This window comes from Echinops telfairi, unplaced genomic scaffold (genome assembly GCF_000313985.2).
Source record: "Echinops telfairi isolate 266 unplaced genomic scaffold, ASM31398v2 ScPeMD7_70;HRSCAF=299, whole genome shotgun sequence".
NCBI classification, from domain to species: Eukaryota; Metazoa; Chordata; class Mammalia; order Afrosoricida; family Tenrecidae; genus Echinops; species Echinops telfairi.
Genome location: NW_022103968.1, coordinates 49,684,194 through 49,702,437, shown reverse-complemented (window position 1 = coordinate 49,702,437; position 18,244 = coordinate 49,684,194). Strand labels below are relative to the sequence as shown.

The following is an 18,244-nucleotide window of genomic DNA, read 5'->3' as shown; positions in this document are numbered from 1 at the left end:
CTAACTGATAGTTTGAACTATCACTCCTCCAGAGAGATTTGACCATTGAAAAGCCTATGGGGCAGTTTTTACTCGCTCAGTCACTGCCATGTAGTCAATTCTGACTCATGGTGACCCTATAGGATAGAGTAGAACTGCCCCCTACATGGCTTCCCACTTTGGTGGGATTCCAAGATTATAAATCTTTAGTGGAACAGAAAACCTCATCTTTTGCCCGTGGAGTTGCTGGTGGTTTCAAACTGCTGACCTTGAAGTTCACAGCCCAATGTGTAATTGCCTATATCACAGAGCTCCTTGGAGCAGTTTTACTCTATAATATATGGTCTCTACCAATTGACTTGACGGCACAGACTTTTAAAAAATTATATCATTTATCAATAGGCAATTGGTACCAAATTTTGAAACAAATCTATGTTTAAAAAGTATAGATTGGTAATGTACTTCCCCACATACAATTCTCCCTTTGTGTGTGTGTGTGCTACTGTACTTCTGCAGAAATACAGCTTGATAATCCCTTTAAGGTTATAAAGGAATTATGGGCCAATGAATGTTTTTACATATTGCTGGGTAAGATAGATATGTCCCTGTCCCCAAGAGTCCTTTCAACTATATTTGGCTGTATTATGTATTGGGCTGCGATCCACAATCTATAGTTCAAAACCACCAGGTGCTTAAAACTGCCAACAGCAGCTCCTTGGGAGAAAAACTGGACTTTCTACTCCTGTAACCAGTGACAGTCTCAGAAAGCCCCAGGGGATCTCTGTGAGTCAGCAGGGACTCAGTGGCAGTGATTGGGTTTCTTGGTTTTGTAACAGAAATACGACAAGTGGATTGATTTAACACAGAAATTTATTCTCTTTTACAGCTAAGTAGGCCCAATGATAGTGGACTGAAAGAATGTTGTAGTCTTATGAATATTTTGAAGAAGTTGGGCTTGTGCCATTTAGAAATGTGTATCATGGCCCTTCAAAATCATTAATCTTGTTGACCACTCAGAAGACTTGTATGATTTCTACAGGATTTAAACTGAGTTAGAATAATATTCACTAAGCCAAACCCACTGCTATTGAGTCAGTTGACTCATAGTGATCCTACAGGGCACAATAGAACTGCTTCCTAGGGTTTCCAAGGCTGTAAATCTTTATGGGAGTAGACAGCAACATCTTTATCCAGAGAAGAGGGTGGTGGGTTTGAACGGCTGACCTTGGGATTAGCTGCCAAATGTAACCCAACACACCACGAGGGCTCTTAGGCATAGTAATAAATGTAAATAATTGCAGTTTATAATTACAATTATATCCCAAAATAAATCTTTTTATAAATGACTTAACAATGACTAAATCTTTTATTCAGTATGATAGCTGACCTTTTTTAAAAATAAGGATAATAACTATAATTTAGTATGCTTATTATTATAACAGCTTGCAAACTGCTGTTGAAAAATTCAAATGTTATATAATAGATATTATTGGATATAGTATTTGACAAGTTATGGTTTGGAGGTAAGCATACAAAGTAGAGGGTTTTTTAAAAAATCATGTTACGGGGAGGAGATGAGCCAGTCAGGGTGCGATGTAACAATGATGAGAAATACAACCTTCCTCTAGTTCCTAAAGGTTTCCTCCCCGCTCCCACTACCATGACTCGAATTCTATCTTGCAAGACTGGCTAGACCAGAGGAGGTACACTGGTACAGATAGGAACTGAAAATACAGGGAATCCAGGATGGATGAGCCCTATAGGACCAGTGGTGTGAGTGGCAAAACAGGGAGGGTAAAGGGAGAATGGGTAGGAAAGAGGGAACCGATTACATGGAACTGTGTGTGACCTCCTCCCTGGGGGACAGACAACCGAAAAGTGGATGAAGGGAGAAGTCGGACAGGGCAAGATATGACAAAATACCCATTTATAAACTATCAAGGGCTCATGTGGGAGGGGGGAGCGGGGAGGGAGGGGAAAAATGAGGACCTAATGTCGGGGGTTTAAATGGAGAGAAAATGTTTTGAGAAATGATGTACAAATATGCTTTACACAATTGATGTGTGTATGGATTGGGATAACAGTTGTATGAGCCCCTAATAAAATGTTTAAAAAAAAAAAAAAAAAAGGAAAAAAAAATCATTTTATTGGGGGCTCGTACAATTCTTATCACAATCTATACATCCATCCATTGTGTCAAGTACATTTGTTGCCATCATCATTCTCAAATCATTTGCTTTCTACTTGAGCCCTTAATATCAGCTCCTCATTTCCCCCCTCCCTTCCACTCCCCCTCCCTTGTGCACCCTTCATAATTCATAAATTATTATTATTTTGTCATATGTTACACTGTCCAGTGTCTCCCCTCGCCCACTTCTGTGTTGTCCATCCCCCAGGGAGGAGGGTATACGTCGATTATTTAAAGCAGATTTCACCTTCTTAATTAAACCTCCTCCCTGTTTCTTCTTCTTCTTTTGTTAATGAGGTGCTTGGAAGCCCACTGGTCTCACTACTGCAGTGATTACTATAACCCTCATGGTTTGTTGAGATAGGACGGGATTCCAAAAGCTGGTTTCAGTGAACACATGTGTCCTTCTGTAACAGTTGTTTATTGTGTTCATTCATTTAAAATACGTTTATGGGTCGTCCCCATTGTGTGTCATTGAATCACAACTAGCAGGATTGAGGACTACATGTGTTTGATGTTCGTGCATTTTATCCTTGTGGCTCAGCGGGTTATGTGTGGGTTATGCTGACCCCGAGGTCAGCACTTTGAATCCACCAGCTAATCTATAGAAGAAAAATGAAGACTTACAGCTTCCAAAGGTGCAAGTTTCCTCCATCCTATGGAGGATCCCTGGTGGTGTAGTGGTTACATGTTGGGCTACTAACCTCAAAGTCAGCAGTTCTAATCCCTACCCACTGTTTGGGATAAAGAGGAGGCTTTCTTTTTCCATCAAGCATTACAGAACTCAGAAAATCACCAGGACAGTTATACCCTGCCCTATAAAGGCTCTATGAGTCAGAATTGATGCAATAGTAGTGAGTGTATCGAGGCTTTATAAGTCAGAATTCACTTACTGGCAGGGGATATTTTATCCTTATTAATATATGCTACATACAGTAAATTATGCTACATCCAATGTTGCAGTGCATGGTTTGCCGATGTTATCAGGCTAAGATGGTCATTTACACACATTCAATGTTGTACCAGATAGCAGGCAATAAAGAAAACTAAAAAAATGTAAGAACGGGCAAGAGGAATTAAATTTTATCAGCATTAACTTAAGATAGTGTCTTCCAAACAGAACCCAGCCATGCAGTTGGGTACAAGGTGCACTAATCTGTACTAGTACTGAATTTTGGAGGAGCCCTGGTGGTTTAGTGCATTAAGGATGGGCTGCTAACTAAAAGGTCAGACGTGTGCAGCCACCAATCACTCTAACAACGAAAGATGAGGCAGTCTGCTTCTCTAAAGAGTTCCTGCCTGGAAAACCCTGCATGACAGGTTGTACTCTTTCCTAATGGGTTGTTGGGAGTTCGGCTTGATTGTAATAGGTCTGGCCTTTTACTGAGGATTTAGCAGTATAGAAAATGGACCTATAATAACTGGGGGCAGGGTTGGAGTTTAGATTTTAGTGTGGAAAGCACACATGCACACAAGCATATGCTTTCCAATAGTGAGAAATATAAAAGGAAGATGTGATCGAACAACAAGAAGGGAGTGTTTCTAGGTCAAGAGGTCTCCTTTCAAAGGTGACTTAGGAGGTTCGCTGATGTAGAAAAGATGAGAAGAGTCAGTCATCTAATGATCTGGGTCCAGAGCAATGCTGGCCCAGGAACCAGCAAAGCACAAAAGCTTGAACAACACTACTTGTTCAGGAAACAGAGAGAGAAGTCCAGGGAGACTGAAGTCGGGTAGAGGACCATGAGATAGAGGTGGGGCCAGAAAGGCAGGTCAAGTTCAAACGGTGTAAGAGTTTGAAAGTCATTAAATGGAGTTTGAGTTTTATCCTACACTCAGTGGGCCTGGCCAGAGTCCTAGCCACCAGTCAAATGTGCATCGTCAAAAGACTTCTTTTCAACGGAAATCCCTTTCCTTTGTATTTTGTAGACTGGACCAGAGGGCAGCCATTTGGCCAAAGGATGCTTTGGGAACCCAACAGGACGTGCATGAGGTAGGTGCGCTCATTGTTGGTGGTTAATTCAGGACTTTAGTCTTCTTTTCACAGTTCTAGGACTTCTTTCTGTATACCACTTTTAAGTAGTTTTGCTCTGAAGTGAATTTTGTTCCATTGGTAATGTTGGTTGTTTTTTGTTTTTGTTTTGTTCTTCCTATTTCTTTTCTTGCTCTGAATAAGGCACCCAAGACTGCTCCTCATGCGTTAGCCTTGTACCAAGCCCAGCAGGCATTTCATTCTGCTCACGTCGTGAGGGCTGTCGGTGAAGAGTTGTGAGATTTTTCTCTTCATCTTGTTTTTTCTACATCTCCCCATCTCTGCTTTTTTTCTTAATGACTCTTTCAGCCTCTAACATCATCAAGCCTACTGTGTACCCACTGAGCATGATAAGAGTTTGGTGTTTTTAACTGGGTTTTCACGGTGTACTTCGAAACACAAAGTCGTAATTCTGAATCCAAGTGGTTTCCCATCAAACAGCACATCACCCTGCTAATTAGCTTGCCCTAGATTTCCTCTGAATTTCATAAATTAATTATGCTGTTGGAAATCAATATAATGTAAAATATAATTAGAGTCCATGTTGTTATGAATGTCTTGGCTTCAGACCTTGGTTTAAAATACCCTGTCTAGTTTCTTTTCCCCTCGTTATCTAATTAAGGAGTAGTGGGTGATATGTCTGATTAGGATCATAGCAAAGAGAATAATGCAATTTGATGTCCAGACAATTGGCCGAGAAATGATGGGCTTTGGGCAAGTTGTTTATTTGGCGTGTTTAGGGTGCAACCTTCTGCCATCCTCTTCAAAAGTATTTCACTGAATTTAAGTGGCTTCGTTTTTATTTTTTTACTTTAGAACTTGGCAGAAACCAGTGGTCAAAGGTTAACCAACTGCCTGGTGCAACTCGGTTATTAAATAACTGAAGTTGTAAAAAAAAAAAAACACCAAATGTCTGAAAGATAACATCGCCGCATGCTGCTTGTTATGTCTGTGTGCCTAGAGACAGCCTTCACACTTCACAGTCTCACTTGTGGTAACAAGAGTGAAAAAGAGTTGAAGAAAATCGAGGCAAGAGCCTGAATCAATGCACACAGCTGTCTGCCTCTGCGAATGAGCAAAATGCTAGTTGTAAAGAAGCAATGGTTTATTTTGACATCAGTGACTAGAAAAATGAGGTGCTTACAAGAGTCGCCTGGTGATGGGTTGTATTTTGGAGGCACCCTGAACTGTGAGCCAGAAACAGACGGGGATGCCGCTATTACTTGGGCATTTCTAAATCGCTGCTGCGAAAGAGGTTCTACTTGAAAATCGGGTTTTCTGTAGTCCTCCACGCTATAGAGTTTGTAAATGACATGGAATGTGCTGCTAGCTCACAACCTGGGCTCGAGACGTGAATCTGACCAAGCAGGGAGTGCCCTGTGCTAAAAGTGCCCTTTCCTTGAAGGCACTGTGGGCTAGGCATTGGGCTACTCACCTCAAGGTCAGTGGATCAGACCCACCAGTCATTGCTCAGGAGATGATGAGGCTCCCGTAAAAACTGACAGTTGCAGAAACTCCAGAGGGTCGCTAGGAGTCAGCATGGGTTCAATGGCAGTGGGTTTTTCCATGAAGTGGCGCTGCTGATCCACCTGCTTGTGTGGTGGAATGTGGGTGCATACGCTCCGGATGGGTTTCTTTCCATTCTAGGGGGAAACTCTATGTGCAGATTCTTACTCTTCAATGCTGTTTCTGTTGTGATCAAAAATTGAGAAACTGGAAGCGACCTTGGAGACAAGAGAAGGGGGCAGCAGAGGAGGAGGGGGACCAGGCGGGAAGGTCCAGCTTCACACTCATCCAATGTGGGTGATGTGGGGCACTGTCAAGTCGGCTCCAGCTCATAGTGACAGCCCCCTGCCCCCGCCGTGCCCTGCTCCCAATTGTTCTGTTTGAACCATTTTCACTGATTCTTTACCAAGCCCGGTGTCCTTCTCCAAGGACTGGTCTCTCCCGACAACGTTTCTGGAGTATGTGAAATGCAGTCTCTCTCTGCCTGCTGGCGGTGAGTCCGCAAAGCCAAGTACTTCCAATATCAGTTGCTAATCGCATACTTCAGATGCACCCATTCTTCTGCAGGCTTCCTTACTCACTGTCTGTCCTTGACCTGCATAAGAAGTGACTGAAAATCGGTAGGCCTCAGAGTGGCATCTTTTCTCTTTAACACTTCAAGCAGGTCTTTTGCCGTAGATGTGGTTGATTTCTTGACCGCTGGTTCCATGAGAATTGATCATGGATCCCAGTGAAAGGAAGTTTGTGACAATGACAATCTCTCCATTTATCATGAGGTCTCGTGGCTCAGTGGTGAAGTTTCCTATAGTGTGGGTCATGTGAATGGAACTTCTCCAAGTGGTTCTTCACTTACTGACTACTAAATGGCTTTAAAGAATAGCCCCTACTAATATTTGTTAAGCGCCAGAATACTCTGAGACACTAAGGGGAGACTTAGCTTTAATATGTTTATTCAAAATTGAAATAGCCTGGAGAAGAGTAAAAAAGTTGTAGGTATAGCTGAATGTGTACAAAATGTACACCCAGTACCTGGGTCAAGAAGCAGAATGTTGCCAACACCCCACATACCAATTTGTGATTTCTTCTAGTCAGCGCTTCCCTGCATCCTTACTAAGCTCTTATTAGACAACATTCCCCAAAGGAGCCATGACCACCTGGGGAGCCCCGTGTGGGCCACCTTGAGACCGCTCTGTCTCTGGGACAATGCCATCCAAACACATACCAAATTCTTGCAATCGAGTCAATTTTGACTCACAGCGACCCTTAGGACAGGTTGGAACTACCCGTGTGGGTTACAGGAATGTAATTTTATACTTTCCCAAACCAGCTCTCACAGGGTGATTCTATAGAAGCTATGATCACCATAAAAAAAAACCGTGGTCTCTGTGCTAAGAAAAATATTTGATCTTATTATCTGAGAGGTACTTCAATAACATTCTGTATTGAACTTTTGGATAAAGCAACTGTCAACAGAATGAATGCGAATGTATCTGTTTTGCCTTTTACCGGAAAGCCAATGGTCCTGGAGGTATGGTGAGCCACAAGGCAACGGGCTTTGAGGTTTGGTGATGGTGAAGCTGCTGCGTGCTCTCATGAGCCAACTGGACAAATGATTCTTCCCAGGCAGAAGGAGCTGATTGGCCAATCTTAAAAAAACAAACTTGCCTAAATGGTTTCACCTACTTGTCACGTACAAAGAAGCAGATGCTCAGCCCTGGAAAGTGTGCCCGTATCTTGTGCCCACTCATCAGAGTCTTGCAACTCTAGTGGTGGGGGTTTCAAGGTGGCCACACCATATGAGATCAATGTGGCAAATGCTTCTAAGCAAGAGTGCTGGCTTTTGTTATGTACCCAGAATCTAACTGAACGCAGCTCTGATCTCCCTTACATAGGGTTTCCACTGGATAAGAGGTCCCAGTGGGGTGATTGATTGCAAGAGCATAGTGGAATCCAAAACTTTCCTATAAACTCAGCTGTAGGTCAGCATAGGAGAGATAGAGATTGGATTAGGTTTGAAATCTTCAAAATGTATGGCAACCTGATGATACGGGCAGCCAAAGGAAACAGAAATGGTATTCAGTCCCAGGGGTGGAGGAATTGTGGTCATCAGCCTGGGGAACGAAATCACTGAATGGGAAAGGGATCGTGGGTGGAAAAGAAGAAACAACCCAGACAGATGTCACTGAGCCCTGCACACCCTCACTGCCTTCCGGCCAGTTTTGACTCCTAGCCACCTCCCAGGGCGGAGTCGAACTGCCCCTTTCGGTTTCTGAGCTGAGCCTCATCTTTCTCCCAGGGAGCGATTAGTGGGTTCAAACTGCTGACTTTGAGATGGATAACCCAATGGTTAGTGCAGTGTGCTACCAGGGTTCCTTTCGCAGAATCAGGGAGGATGATGGTATTGTCTAACATGCAGGAGGAGGGTAAAAAAGGTTCACCCAACCATGAGGATTGAGCCCTGCGTGCCCTTGGCTAAAACTCTTTTGAGCAAAGAGCTTAGGGAAAGGAGATGATTTCTGAAGGGGAGAAAATTCTGACCACAGTGTTTCTTCATGAGAAACGTTGACACAGTCACACTAGCTATATCATTTCGTCCAGTAGCCAATCGAACCTAACATATCTGTAAGAGGCTGACAGGTGCAAGGCCTCTGATGCCATATATTGTTCGGTTTGGGGTTTTTTTGTTTTTTTTCATTATTTAGAGTAAGAGGATAATAGAATCTCATTAGTGAAAATAATATTATTTCAAATATATTCTGAGTTTATAGAATAGGGTGGACCGATTTTACAAGACGTTTTAGAGATACATGCTAACTCACTGCCTGCTCTGACATTTCGTTTTGATGATAAAAATAGCGAAGTGGTTTCTAGATTTTTGCTTTTCTTGGTTGCTGGAGAATCCGAGGAAAGGAGGGTGAGCAGCCGGAGATCAGATACACTCGAAAGCTGGGTCCAAACTTCCATCACCAGGGCACAACATTCTTAGGAATATTACGGGAATTTTCAGGAAGAGTAATAAATTACTAGCACGCGACAAATGCTCAGCAGTCACTAATACCCAAATAAGAAGCCAAATCTTGGCTTTGTAGTCAGAGTCTTAGTCTGATCGGGGGGCGTCTGTTTTATGTAGCTGAATATAAAAAGGATCTTTGATTTGCCTGAAATTCATTGGGAAAATGTATCTTTTTTTATTCACATGGTGCCTACCCTTGTTTGTGGAATTACATTTTCATCCTAGTTCAATGTCAGCTTCAACATGAAAGATGTCTTCCTCTGTAAAGTCTATTTGAAGATGCCTGAGGTTAATCACTTCAGGTTATTAAGAGAGGAACATTTATCCGTGTATATGCTTATGTCCATGTCCACATGTGTCTGTGGACGGATGATTTGATTCTTTTCATTGCCACCCATAGTTTAGCACTTAGGTTACCACACTTCTCTGGCCTACCACTCCCTTAAAAAAAATTACTGAGAGCCAGACCCCCCACCCCACCCCCTGCCCTGTGCAAGGAAAGCTTTTTGTACTGTACCCCATAATCCAGGAGAACGTACAGTTACCTGCTTTTGCATTCCCCCATGGATGGTTTCCACATCCCCAGGGGGGCGCTATTACATGCCGTAGATTTAGCATGTGTATCTTTGTGTGCAGTGAAGGCATATCACACTAAGATGACACGGTTTCGTTCAAGATGCGGCTATCCAATGGGATTGTTTTAGTTTTGAGAAAATAGTCTAGCAACAGGCCTTGAAAAACTTTTAGTCCTTTTGATTTAGTTGAATCATGTTATTTCTGTAAAAATAGGCAACAGGATTTCTTATTTATTTATTTATTTATTTTATTGGGGGCTCGTACAATTCTTATCACAGTCCATACATACATCCATTGTGTCAAGCACATATGTATATTTGTTGCCCTCATCATTTCCCCCTCCCTCTCCACTCCCCCTCCCTCATGAACCCTTCATAATTCATAAATTATTACAGTTTTGTCATTAGTTACACTGTCCGACGTCTCCCTCCGCCCTCTCCTCTGCTGTCCCTCCCCCAGGGAGGAGGCTATACTTAGATTCTTGTAATTGGTTCCCCTCTTCTACCCCACATTCCCTTCATCCTCCAGGCATCGCCCCTCTCACCACTGGTCCTGAAGGAGTCATCTGTCCTGGATTCCCTGTGTTTCTAGTTGCTATCTGTACAATGTACATCCTCTGGTCTAGCCAGATTTGCAAGGCAGAATTGGGATCATGATAGTGGGGGGAGGAAGCATTTAAGAACTGGAGGAAAGTTATATGTTTCATCGTTGCTACCCTGCACCCTGATTGGCTCGTCTCCTCCCCACAACCCCTCAGCAAGGGGTGTTCAGTTGCCTACTGATGGACTCTGAGTCTCCACTCTGCACTCACCCACCTTTACAATGACATGATTTCTTGTTCCTTGATGCCTGACACCCGATCCCTTTGACAGCTCGTGGTCACACATACTGGTGTACTTCTTCCATGCAACAGGATTTCTTTATTCAAATACAAACCCAGTAGATAGGGCGGGGCCTTAAGTTGAGAATCAATTTTTTTAACATAGCTATAATTCTCTCCCTGTGACTGAAAATCAATTCAACCTGGCTTCAACAATAACAGGAATGTATTAGATCACACTGCTGAAAGTTTGAGATCTGGATAGGCCTCATGCTTGATGAGACCCCGGGATTATAAATGTGCCATGTGGATGCTGTCTCTTCCCACCTCTTGGTTCGGCTCTCCTGTATTGACTTCATCTTTAGGCACCTCTCCAGGAACACATTCTGTTTACAGCTAATCATGGTAGCATGTGCTGGTGTGGGTAAAATTCTTGCCTTCCCTGTTGAAGATCCTCATTTCATCCCTCGCCAATGCACCTCAAGTGCAGCCACCCTCTATCTGTCAGGCTTGTGTGTAGCAAGGATGCTGCAAAAAGATTCACTAAGAGAAACCAGCAAAAAAGGCCTGGTTTTTATAGGCTGAAAACCTATGCTCTGAGAGACCAATGATCATGGACCAGGTAGTGTTCCCTTCTGTTGCAATCAGGATTGCCATGAGTCAGGGCTGAATTGACAGCAGCTAACAACAACAACAACAACAGTTTTTGATTAGTATTTAACAAATTGCAAACAACTTAGTGGCTTTAAAGACAGGGCTTTCTACTGCTATAAAGAGTTAAAGTCTCAGAAACTCACAGGGGCAGTTCTACCCTGACCTAGAGGGTCGCTATGAGCAAGCATCTACTCAATGGCGATGAGTTTGGTTTTTTTATTAGCACATAGTAAGGAGGTAGCTTAGGAATCTGGGTAGCTTTGAAGAGTTCACTCCTGAAAGCTTCTAAAAGCTGAAATAAAAGATCAGGTAAGCTAGGTTCTTAGCCAAAATCTGTTCTTTGCGGTGGAAGAAATAAGCTCCCCATTTCTTAGTTGGCTGACAGCTGCAGGCTGCTTTTAGATTCCAGGGGCTGGGTATGTGCTCTGTTAGATGGCCCCTTCTTCTGTGATCCAGCACCAGCACGCCTAATTTCTCTTCACATCCTCTTCTGCTACAAACTGAGAACACTCTGCTGCTAATATCCTCACCTGATTGAGCCAGGCTGCCAGCTCTCAGATGTGCACCATTAATTATACCTGCCTAATCCCTTCACGGCAGCGCCTGGATTAGTACTTGATTGAATTACAAGAAGATGGGAACCTTGGGGGCCATCGTTAGGGTTCTGCCTACCACACAGCGGAACTAGTCTTTCCTTTTCCCAGCTCCAAGAAGCCCCTGTCCTTGATTCTCGTCTGTCTGACTTTGGTCACGTGCCCATTCCTGAACCGCAGGGCATAAATTTCTAAATTCTAATGGCTGAGCTGGGAGTGCTGTTGTTAGAAGATGGGTAAACAAATTTGAGGCTGGATAATACTGATCTCCGGGGATTTGCTCCATGACAGTTTCCCTGCTGGACTGTCATCGGAAGCCACAGGCACTCTTCTGATATAATTTTTCCGAGTTGAGATAAAGAGACCCTGTTCATTACCAAGGTTTCTTGTAGAGAAAGCTTGATGTTTACTCAACTAGAATGCTGTCCTATAATTTATTTCATTCTTAAAACAAATCTGTCACCTGTGTGTTTGAGGATACTATAGCTAATACAGTCAAGATTTGAATCCTAGTTTTCAATCCCAATGAGCTGCACCAAATAAACTCTCGGAACCCCTTGTAAACTCACTCATTGCCATCAAGTCAGTGCAGACTCATAACGACCCTAGAGGTAAGAGTAGACCTGACCCTCTGGGCTTCTGAGACTGTAGCTTTATGTGAGTAGAAAACCCTGTCTTTGTCCCACAGAGCATCTGGTGGTTTTGAACTGCAGACCTTATGGTTAGCAGCCCAGCACATAACTATTACGCCACCTGGACAGGGCAGTATTGGTAGGCTGGTTTTATTCTGTCCCTTTGTTCATAAGCAGCCACCCAACAGAGCTGCTTGTTTCCAAGGCCTGTAGAACTCACCCTCAGGGAAATACTGTAGCAATAATTTGTTTTAGCAGAATTGAGACCAAACTTGTCCTAAGGAGTTAGAGATTAAAGATGTCCCAAATGTCCAACTCTTCCAAAATGCTCTCCTTCCTCCCAAGTCCTCCCTTGAGTATCTTCCCTTACGCTCCTGGGTTCTGTGACTCACTGCCATGTCCCACAGAACCTCATGGAACTTTATGAAATGTCTCCGTTGGTTGTTGGTGCTGTTCGGTCTCAAATTCGAAGGTCAGACAGAGGCGAGCCAAGTGTAGACTCCAGAGCCAGAAGCCAAAAAAGTCCAGAAGTCAAAGCAAGTCTTCTCGCTTCTACCAAATTGACTGTGTGTGACTGATGGAGGCATGGGTTTTGTCTTTCGCTAACGATGCTGTTGTGAGGTGCCATCAAGTTGGTCCAACCCATAGTACCCCGATGTACAACAGAGCAAAACACGGCCTGGTGCTGTGGCACCCTCTCTGTTGTTCCTGTACTGGAGCCCATGGGTGCAGCTGCTGTGTCAATTCATCTGATCAAAGATTTTCGTTTCCATGCCCTGTTACTTTCCCAAGCATGACGTCCTTCTCCAAGGACGACTCTCTCCTGATAACGTGTCCAAAGTACAAGAGACGAAGTCTCGCCATCCTTGCCTCTAAGGAGTATTCTGACTTAACTTCTTGTAAGATATATTTGTTTGTTATTTTGGCAGTACATGGTACTTTCCATGTTCCTCACTAACACCATAATTATGGTGTATTTGAATTGTGGTGCTGGCGAAGAATAGCCAACCAAACTCCCAAGGAAAACTAAGGATGAAGTCGTAAGTCACACCTTCTACTAAAGGATGAAGTCGTAAGTCACACCACCTTAAAGATGCCTCCCAGAAAACACAACATGCAACTTGCTTCATACCCTCTGTTAACATCCACTCTGAATGCTGCCCTAACACTGCCCAGTAGTATAGTAGAGAATGCCCTCCAAAATAGGAGTACAGTCACCTGAAGAGAGTCCAGCATTCTAATAGATCACACAAGGAAGGGTCATATCCGTTGACCACAGTTCAAACATTTCGAGTCGTGTTGGCAGAAAGGGGGAAGCTATGCCAGTAGCTACCCATATTCTTACCTGTTGGGAAAACTTCCGAAATGTTGGGCTAAGTAGAGTACTTGTGACAAGATGTAGCATTACCAAGCCCACTTGTTTTGTCTTCCTCATCCTCACCATTACACAAGAGCTCCTCCATCAGTCCCTGCTCTTTCTTCTGGCATGAAATCTCTATCCACTTCCTTGTTGATCACATTTTTAATTTATTCCTCTTCATTCTACTCATTTCTTTCACTCACATGGCTAGCTTGACAGACCTTATCTAGCACCGTGACTCCCAAATATCACGTTGTGTTGTAGTCCTACTGCTTTGTAGCAAAGGGAGGAAAAGATGAACAATGTAGTGAGTTTATCATAAAGCTAAAGACCCACCGTTCATCTGTCAGTTTGCTCTACTGTGGCTACCATGATGCTGGAAACTATGCCACTGGTATTTCAACCACCAGCGCGGTCATCCATAATAGACAGGATTCAGCAGAGATTCCAGATTATGACAAATTATGAAGATAAGTATGATTGTCTGATTCTAAAAAAAAATCCACTGAAAACCTTATGAATAGCCCTGGAATATTGTCTGATATAAAGCTCAAAAATTATCTCCTCAAGTTTGACCCAAAAAAACCAGACTCAACACCACTGAGTCAATGCTGACTCATAGTGACCAGCCGTGGGGTTCCTAGACTGTAAGTATTTACGCGAGAAGAGTAGAAAGCCCAGTCTTTCGCTCATGGAGCTGCTGGTGATTTCAAACCGCCAACTGTACGGACTGCAGCCCAACACATAACCACTATGCCACCAGGGCTCCTCTTCAAGTGTGAAGGCACTCAAAATGCTACAAGGCAAAGCCGTCTCCTCAATGAAGTCTACCCTAGTGATGTGGATGGAGCCAAGCATTTAGGACCTTTATTTACTGATGACTTGAAATTAGAAGAAACAGTTTTTAATAATAGAAATGGGGAATGTACAAAATATGAATTAGCAAAATTGGAAGTTGTTTTAAAAATGAATTAGAATGCATAAAGTTTGATACCCTGTGCATTAATCAGCTGAGAACGGGGTATGTTGGCATTTTGAATCAGACAATCATGTGGTCTACTATGCTGGGAATAACCTCTTCAAGGGAAACAGCATTTCATTCATCACCATAAAGAACATTTCAAGATCCAAACTGATATACAATGCTATCAGCAATAGGATAGCATTGATAACTAGTCCAAGAAAGACTGGTTAAATGTAACAAAAAACAATTGGTTGATGGTCAGTCATTTCAGGAGCTGGCACATGATTAACAGCTTGACCTCATTGACAGACGATACCCTAGCGGCACTGAAGGCATTGGTGAACAACAAGGCTCCAGTAATCCACAAAATGCCAAGTGCAGTGTTTCAACCAACTGATGGAGTAGTACTGAAGGGACTCGCTCATATGCCAAAGATGTGGGAGACGAATTTCCTGGCCACTGAATGGAAGAGATCTATATGTGTGCCCATTCTGAAGAAAGGTGATCCATTAGAATGTGGAAATCATCAAACGATATCATGAATATCACTTGCAAGTAAAATCACACACTGAAGATAATTTAAAAACAGTTGCAATACATTGACAAGGGACTGCCAGATTACCAAGCCAAGTTCACAAGCAGAGAATGATTTCAGAAGAATATGATATCCGATGGATCTTGACCGAAAGCAGAGAACAGTAGAAAGACGCTTATCTGGATTTTATTGACGAGACAAAAGCATTCATCTATGCCAACTCTAACAAACTACGCAACTTTGTGAACAATGGAAGTGCAGAACATTTAATTATGCTTATATGGAATCTGTATGTTGGTCAAGAGGTAGTTGTGTTAGTCTGGGTTGATTAAAGAAACAAATTCATAGACACTCATGTGTGTAATAGAGAATTTTATACCAAAGAGTAATTGTATATGAAGAAATTATCCCAGCCCAGTCTACATCAAGTCCATAAGTCTGATATTAGCCCATATGTTGATACCAGTCTATAATTTCCTCTTCAGACTTATGCAACACATGCAATGACACAGAATGCAAGAAGATCACCGGCCTGTGGCTGGACAGTCTTGTGGCTGCAGTGGCGGTGGAAGCGTCTCAGCACTGGTGTGGGTCTTCACGTGGCTCCTCCAGCTCCAGGGATCTCCATGTGGCTTTTCAGCAGGAAGACAAGCCTGGCCTCCAGTGAGCTATTTATCTCCATAGCACCTCCAAATGAGGCCATCAATCTGCGACCTGATTGATAGGCTAAAACTCCACCCCTTCACTCTTAATAGTCCCAAATTGACACCAGACTATGTGTGCTCCAACAAGTCTGGGTTGACTAGAGAAACAAATTCATAGACAATCGTGTGTATAAGAGTTTAATACACATGAACAATTGAATATTGAGAAAACATTCCAACCCAGTCCAGTTCAAGTCCATAAGTCCATTGTTAGACCATATGTCCGATACAATCTATAAAGTCCTCTTCAGACTCATGCAGCACATGCAATGACACCAAACACAGGAAGATCACAGGCCAGTGGGTGGAAAGTCCTGTGGATCCAGTGGCAGTGGCAGCATCTCAGCACTGGCAGGGGTCTCCACGTGACTCCTTCGCCTCCAGGGCTGTAGCGTAGCTCCACGTATCTTGTCAGGAGGAATGTTTTGCAGGGAGTGTGCGTGTGTCCCACCTCCAGTGAGCTATTTATCTCCTTAGTGCTTCCAAATGAGGCCATCAAGCTGTGACCTGATTGACAGGCTAACCCTCCCCCTTCATTCTTAAGCCTCAAATTGACACCAGATTATGTAACTACCACATTATGTAACTACCATAGCAGTCATTCAAAGAGAACAGGATGTTCTGTGGTTTAAAATCACGCAAGGTGTGCACTTGTACAACCTAGGTGTTGCTGTTTTGTTAGGGGCCATCGAGTTGGCTCTGACCTATGGTTTCTCTGGGCTCAACTGAAGGTAACATTTCCCTGGCCTGTGCCTGCCTTAAAATTGTCCTCATTGTTGCAGCCACAGTGTCAATCTTCTCCTTGCGGGCCGCCTTCTCTTTCTCTGTCTTCTACTTTACTGAGCATGACGTTCTTCTCCCGGGACTGGGCTCGCCAAAGTCTGTAAGATGAAGTCTTGCCTATAAGGAGCCCTCTGGCTGTACCCCTTCCCAGACACATCGGTTTGCCCTTTCGGCAGTCCACGGGGCTTTCAGTACTCTTCTCCAGCACCACAGTTCAAGTGCACCCATGCTTCTTCGGTCTTCTTTATTCAGTGTCCAACTTTCGCATGCGTATGAGGCAGTGGGAAGTACCATGGCTCGAGTCAGGCACACTTTCATCCTCAAAGGCATATCAGAAAACACTACAGCAGGCTTATTCCGAGTCATAGGGACTCTCTAGGGGGTTCCTGAAGATGTAGATCTGTTTACAGGACCATGTAGCATAATCTTTATCCCAAGGATCAGATTCTGGGTTCAAACTGCTGGCCTAGCAGTTAGCGCCCCCTCATAACTCCTCCATAACTTAAGTAGATATTTTGTTTTAAACGGCATGTGGTTTTATGATTTTCAGGGTGATGGTTACTTGTTACATTTCAAGAAATTGAAGGACTTTAGGGTGATCAGGAAAACAGGCCAACATAGGTGGTTTTCTCAGGGTCAAAGAATGAGGCAATGACAGATTTGGGATTTTAATTAGAACATTTTCCAGGGCTAAAAGGCATTAGAACAAAAATTGCCTACACAAAATAACCACACATTTGTGAACTTAAGTCCTTGTGGTATAATTGATGTTCTTAAAAAAAGAATCTCAGTGTCTTTGCTTTTCGATGACTTAAGTAATATTAACCACACAGGCATTGAAGCCCATTCGATGAATTGTAAATGAGATAGATTCTATTTTTAATGTCTTATGCAGAGCAGCTCAGTCTTGAGCCCTTTTACATCTGCTTATAAAGCTGTCTGGATAGGTTGGATTAAAAAAATTATTTACTTTAAAAAGTGAACATAACAAAGACCTAGAGTTAGGCGAAGACTGTCCCTCCCAAGATGGCATCGTTTGGCTGAAAGGAAAGTTGATCTGGATTACTGGATATCAGGAGAATCAGACTGAGTCCAATTGTGAATAGAGGGCTCTTCTATTTCTCCGTTAGGGTGGATATGCAAGCAAGCTCTCACGAGTCTGAGCTGATAGAAGCTGGAGTGGGCTGAGTTAAGGTAAATGGTCCTTAAGTTAGACTTGGCCCTAAGCATGCTGGGACAGAACAGCACAGTCCCCAAAGAGCTTTTCCAAATGTCCCATAAGCACAGGAGCCTGGTGAATTTGACTTTATCTTGTAGCCATCCATGTTGGATGAAGTCCCACTTCTTTTGGCAGGACTATCCAGAGTATGGCCACGGGAGTTCAGGAGGTTATGCAGCTGTGATTTTAAGCACTTCAACCTATTTATACATCCTTGGTCTGAGGATCCAGCTCTCAAAGGGAGATTGAAGCGAAAGGCTAATGAAAGTGTCAGGACTCAGAGCAGCTGGAGCCCGTAGGAAGCCAGAGTAGGCAATTGAGTCAATCCAGGAAATTGGGTTCTAATTCACCACTGTTGTTGTGAAGTCAGTTTTGACTCATAGCAACCCTGTCGACAACTGAACAAAACACTGCCCAGTCCCAAACCCTCCTCACCAATTGTTCCGATGCTGGAGCCCATTGCTGCAGCCACTGTGTCAATCCATTTCCTTGGTACTCTGCCTCTTTTTCGCTGCCTCTCTACCAAGCATGATGCCCTTCTCCAGAGAATGGTCTCTCTTGAATAACATGTCCAAAGCATGTGAGACAAAGTCTCACCGTCCTTGCCTACAAAGAGCAGTCTGGCTGCACTTCTTCCAAGACAGATTTGTTTGTACTTTTCACAAATAGGGAATGTTAAGTCTTCAACA

General features: G+C 43.3%; 1 protein-coding gene across 2 annotated transcripts in view; it reads left to right on the top strand.

Annotated features, from left to right (window-relative positions):
- The window catches only part of FAM13C (family with sequence similarity 13 member C), a 153,036-nt gene that overhangs the window by 89,979 nt on the left and 44,813 nt on the right, over positions 1–18,244 (top strand). For both annotated transcript variants that reach the window (XM_045291628.1, XM_004701101.3), the window contains exon 5: positions 4,094–4,157. In XM_045291628.1, coding sequence (XP_045147563.1) covers positions 4,094–4,157 — 64 coding nt within the window. The remainder of the gene's footprint in view (positions 1–4,093; positions 4,158–18,244) is intronic.